The sequence below is a fragment of the Gavialis gangeticus genome, unplaced genomic scaffold, assembly GCF_001723915.1.
Source record: "Gavialis gangeticus isolate Ggan-Ray unplaced genomic scaffold, GavGan_comp1, whole genome shotgun sequence".
NCBI classification, from domain to species: domain Eukaryota; kingdom Metazoa; phylum Chordata; order Crocodylia; family Gavialidae; genus Gavialis; species Gavialis gangeticus.
Genome location: NW_017729034.1, coordinates 19,199,970 through 19,205,809, shown reverse-complemented (window position 1 = coordinate 19,205,809; position 5,840 = coordinate 19,199,970). Strand labels below are relative to the sequence as shown.

The 5,840-nt window shown below is 50.3% G+C and overlaps 1 protein-coding gene across 1 annotated transcript in view; it reads left to right on the top strand.

Moving 5' to 3' along the window:
* The first annotated feature begins 2,288 nt into the window (after window positions 1-2,288).
* The window catches only part of EHD3 (EH domain containing 3), a 34,750-nt gene continuing 31,198 nt past the window's right edge, over window positions 2,289-5,840 (top strand). Inside the window, exon 1 of the mRNA XM_019527085.1 lies at window positions 2,289-3,061. Coding sequence (XP_019382630.1) covers window positions 2,835-3,061 — 227 coding nt within the window. The 5' untranslated portion in view covers window positions 2,289-2,834. The remainder of the gene's footprint in view (window positions 3,062-5,840) is intronic.

The window sequence follows — 5,840 nt, the reverse complement described above, 5'->3', positions numbered from 1 at the left end:
ACAACACTTGTGGTCAGGGCTCCAACGGGCTGGACGCTGTGATGAACCCTGTACCATTGTTCAAATGTTATCCATACCCCCTGACTCGGTCTATTGCCTCAGCATTCCCTAACCTGTCAACTGAGTTTTAGCCAATTAAGTTTACATAGGCCTCCCATAGTGGGACCGGGGAATGTATGGCCTGAGATGCCTATTAAACTTACTTCTGCTTAGAGGTGTGTGTGGGGGGGAAATCCTTTGTAAATCCAGATTAGAACTGGTCTGATAAATGCAGAGCTGGGTGTGTGGGTTGATTAGCATTTGGAGCACAGATTCCCCATCCTGCAGTGCTCCCCTGCTTCGCTGATCCCAGAATTCACTGTGGTGTCTGCTTCAGGCTTTCTGTTCTCCATCTCTCATGTAAATGAATGCTCATCTGTTCCCATCTCAGATGCAAATGAGACCTAGGGCAGTTGTTTCACTTTTGTCACCCTTATCTGGAGGGTTTTAGGTGTGTCTTTCACTGCATCTTAATCAGTTTCTGTTTAGGTGGGGGGGGATTCTTTGTGAGTCAGACAGGCTGCATCCTGTGTCGGGGTTCCCCAAGAACATGGGGCTGAGAGGTAACACCTGGTACAAAAGTTGAGAACCGCTGCACTAGATCACTGTTTCTCAGCCTGTAGGTCACAACCCAAAAGTGGGTCACAAGAATGTATGAAAGGGTCGTGAACAATTTTTTTAAATGGATCAAACTTTAAAAATGGATTCTGATTTAAAGGAGAAAAACATGGGAAACTGTGGCTTTTGCCTTGCACGCTGGCCTGTGAGGGGCTGCTTGGGGCCCCCCAAACCTCACCCCCCCCGCCCCACACACTGGGGGCAGCAGATTGGGAGCAAGGGTCACTGTGTGGGGACTGGCCATTGATGTTTACAAATGGGTCCTGGTACAAAAAAGGTTGAGAACCAGTGCACTAAGTGACCCCTGGAGGGCCCTGGAGATGATGCACTGATTCTCTTCTCCCCCACCTCCCTTTCACACGCCCCCAGTAATGCCGAGTCTCACGAAAAAATCATGAGACTCACAATTTCCAAGTCAAATTAACTCTGAATCATGATCTTCTGATAGAGAGATCAAATCTCGTGATTTTTTTCTTCTAGTGCACATAGAGAACACCAAATTGGTAAGTCTGTGGAGGGGAAGGAGGCGGTGGGGGGAGAGGGAAGGGACGGGAGGGGCAGATTGAGGCCCCCATGGTGAGGGAGGGAGTGGGACAGGTGCTTGGGTGAATGGAGGAGGCATGGGGGATACGTGTCCCCCAGATTTGTGCATGGGGCAGAGGCAGGCTGCCTGCTGCAGACTGGGGCTCTGCGCTCTGCTGCCTTGGCCCCAGGAACCATGCACACACACTTCAAAAATAGCATTTCGTGACTGACATTCCAGATCTCTTGATTGTTAAGAGTTTGTTTCATGATTTTCGACATGGGGAGGTTGGCAGTACTGCACCCCTATCTCAGTGGTGGCCTTAGTGTTGTTGGGGCCCCGTCTAAGAGTCATTTGGGCCCCTTAGAGGTACAGACTCATAGATTTCACAGACATCAGGACTGGAAGGGACTTCAGAAGATCATCAAGTCTAGCCCCCTGCCCAAGGGGCAGGAAGTCAGCTACAGTCAAAGGATCCCAGTTAATATTTACTCGGGTAAATATTAACCCACCACGGTTGTATCATGGATCTTTTCAATATTATTTGTAGGAATCAGAGAAATAGTCGAGTGTTAAAATGCAAACAGAGACATCTCCTTGCAAAAACTTCACCCCCCACCAAAAAAAATATGCGGGCCGCCTAAAGTGTGGGGCCCTGGGCGGTCAGCCGGTTTGCCCTCCCCTATGGCTGCTCCTGCCTATCTCCCCTGCTGAAGGACTCTGGCATTCAGGGGTCTTGCAGCTGAGAAGCCCCTTCTTCCTTCTGTCTGAAGGGAGAAGAGAAAAACCACTAGGTCACCAGGCACATGATGGGGGCAGGCTGCCACTCCTCCAGGCAGCTGAGCAAGCCCCCTGCCAGGGGCCAGGGCTGCCTGCACACCCGGCAATGCCCTCCAGAGGGCGCTGAGCCCCACCCGCCCCACGGCGCAGGGCAGAACGTGCCCGGCTTGCGGGGAGCACCCGAGAGGCAGCTTGCCAGCCCCTCCTCCCAAGATGGCGCCGCCCTGCTAAGCTTCAGCCCCTCCGGGAGGCTGGGAGGCTCTGCCAGGACCTGGCCACTTCCGCCGCCAGGCCATTTCCTGGAAGGCTGCATTTAAACGCGGCGCTGCTGCCGCAGGGCGGTGTGCTGCTGTGCTTGTATCGCCGCTTCCGGCCGGCATGCGGATTCGGCTCCTCGGGGCTTTGAAAGGAGGCAGGCGTCGCCGGGGAGTCTGAGAAGCCCTCCTGTTCTCCCATTGCGTGGAGCGGAGGGTTCGTTTCTTTGCAGCTGGGTGGCCGGGGTGGTGCAGCAGCCATCAGACCTTCTGCAGGCGGTGAGGAAGAAACCTGGGAGGGGAGAGAAGCGAGGAGAATCTTTTCGTCGCCCGCTGATGTCACATAGGGAACCTTGTCTTGCAGCCCCTTAAGTCCCTGCTTCTCCCCCTTTGCAGAAGAGAGCATGCTCTTGGCCAGACGGTAGCTGGTGAGGAAGCAGTGCCTTGAGGGAGGCCAGCGAGTAAAGCTGCCCTGCTGCCTGGAGCAGAGGTCCAGGTGAGCAAGTGCCCTTCTCCTGAAGATTGGACCTTTCTGGGGGGGGAAAAAAGTGCAAAGGACGGAGCATTGCTGGGGAAGGAGCGAGTGCTGAGGAGGCGAGTCCCTGGGCCCACGTTCCACGATGTTCAGCTGGCTGGGTACTGACGACAGGAGGAGGAAGGACCCTGAGGTGTTTCAGACGGTCAGTGAGGGGCTGAAGAAACTCTACAAAACCAAGCTGCTCCCGTTAGAAGAATACTACAAATTCCATGAGTTTCATTCGCCAGCCCTGGAAGATGCTGACTTTGATAACAAGCCGATGGTCCTGCTGGTGGGGCAATATTCCACCGGGAAGACTACCTTTATCAGGTAAATAGTTGGCTTGTTTATCAAGAGGTTGGCAGGACACTAATCTTCCTTCTGGGACATGAGTGCCACCCCACTTGCCTTTGGTGGGGATTGCACATGTGTGTTTGAGGGCAGATTTGGGCCTACCACAGTCTTTTGCTTGCATGTGTCAGTCCACAGGAGGGGTAACTGGTGGCTTCCCCACCCACTGCCATGGTGCCAGTCACCCATTGCTTGTATGAGAAGGCCTTGGCATGCAAATGTTCAAAAAGCTGCTTCCTGTGAGATGTTAGACCAGTGTGCTATCAGAAATGAACAGATTTGTCACAGAACTTTGCCATGGCAAGGAGCTACAATAGGTATGAGGATGGGGAATGCCTTGGGTGTGCTGCAGAAATTGTTAATGAATGTAAGTGTGTCTTGGTCTGGGGAAAGTTGGAGAAACGCTGTTAAACTAAAGAAAATGCTTCCTGGTTGCAAGTACAGTTATGCAGCAGAAACTAACCCAGACCGTGGCCCATGAGCACAGAAATGGACATTAAAGAGTTGAGGCATTATTGTTGAACTGTCTTGTTTGTGTCCCTCCCCACCCCCCTTTCTTATTGGGTTAGATGCAAACATTAGAGCACATCTGATATTGGCTCCTGTTGTAGACTGACCCCTCCGCACCTGATGCGGAGCAGGCAGACTGTATTTCTCAAAGCTAGTGAACTGTGATCCCTGAGCATGTCAAAGAATTAGTTGATTTCCATCCCCACCAAATAATGAGGCCTAAGAGAAACTACCAATGGATTCTTGAATTTGTGCCTTCTCGGTTATTACCCATTCATGTCTTCCTTTCTTAATATAGTGCCCTGGGGTGCTCCTAATGAAGGGAGCTCTGCTGGAGGGGGAGGGAGTAAGGAAGAGAAATGTCCAAGTTCCAGGGTCGAAAAGCCGCTCTGAAGCAGGGAGGCAGCTCCTACATCTCTGCTGAGCACCTGCAGGTATTGGGTGCATCCGAATCTTGGAGGAAGGCTAATTGCTGGTAGTAGCATAATAGGTTTTATAGAAGAGCAGAAGATAGGCTTAAATGTTTTTTGATTGCAGCTGAATTCAGATCAAATTATGAATCTGAACACCACCTGGAAAGGTCATGGTAAACTCAACTGAATTCAATTCTCAGCACTTCCTTTTCTACTCACCCCCCTGCTGATTCACAAGCTGAATAATCAAGGGTGAATTAGGCCTGGTATATTGCACTTTTTTTTTTTACACTGGTATACTTGTGTTTGAAATCAATAGGATTGGGCTAGCATCAAACTTGAGTGAGGCAGACCCAAGATAGGCCCTGACTTCTTCCTTCTTATTTTTTAGTAGTATTTCATGGTTTAATATGCGATTGACAAGAATAAGAGAAGGCAAGTGAAACTGGCCATGCCTTGCAGTGAACAACCTTGAGGAACATATTCTTACCTGCTCCAGTATTGGTGCAACCTAATACTGTAACCAAGAGCAAGGAAGGGAATGAATTATCAATGCCTAGGCAGCCATGTGCCACAAACCCCAACTCGTTTCTACTTAAGTATGAGGTAGGTGGGCCAAGTGTGCTGAGTGGTAGCACAAGCTTAACCTTGAAGGAAGTGGTAGGGTTGTCTGCTTTGCACAAAGTGAAACCAGGCTGACTGACTAAGCACTTCCTCCCACTACTCAGACTTGACTCTAAAACTTCTGCTCCAAGTATCTGCACTATAGTGGAGCCAACTAGAAACCTGAGGAGGTCATTGTTTCCACCTCTAAATTGCCTGTCTTCAAGTCCACATCGCTCCCCCTTTCTTCTCTCTTCTGCCCCCGCCCTCCCTCTCAATATACATGCCTTGCTTCCTTCCTGGACTGTGGTATTGCTAGCTTTTTTTTTTTTTCTCACCACTCTCCCTATTTCTAGTGCAGATAAACTTGCCACTCCCCTCCCCCACCCACTTCTTCTAGATCCCCTTCTACTGTTCAGTCCCACCTTGCTTTCCAGGCCTGAATACTTTCTGTAAAGTCTGGCTGACAATTAAGGAAGCATTCCAGGCCAAGCTAAGGGGATTCCTCTTCCTACCCTTTAGGAGGTACTGGTGGCATAGAGACATAATTTCACCTTCCTTCTTGGAAATAACCCACTGGTGTGGGGGAGTGAACTCTTGTGGGGCAGCAAATTCTCATTATTCATCCCAGGCCTGGCTCGGCATGTGCTTATATGAGAGCCCAGGGCAAAACAGAATCCAGCCTGATCTTCAGGCAAGGTGCAACACTGCACTCAGACCACCACTTAGCTCCTGATTCACCTTTCATCCACTGTAGCCTGCAAAGGTGAAGGGGTTGAAGAGGTATCCCCTCATCTTGTCTAGGTATGCTTCCTTGATTGTCAGCCAGACTCTTCACAGAAGATGTTTAGGCCTGGGAAGAAGATGGGACTGAAAGGGAGAAGGGGATCTAGGGGAGGAGGCAGGCAGAGGGATAGTATCAACAATAGGAAGAGAGACCAGCAGCAATGTGGGAGGCTGGTCTTCTGGTATTACCAGCCGGACAGAAGTAGGAAATGCCAGGAGCTTATGATGATTGAATTGAGACAAAATTTCCTGCTTAGTCTCCCAGAATCTGTTTGTTCAGGTGATCTGGGTAAGGATCAGGCTAGTGCCCAAACTGATAAAGAAGAAGCCATATAAAGCCTTGGAGAGGAACTTAAAGGGACAGCAGGGAAATTAAAGCACTAATTGGAATCAGTATTTTTAGGAAGAAGCAAAAGATTTCTTGTACACTTCCCCCCCCCCCCCCC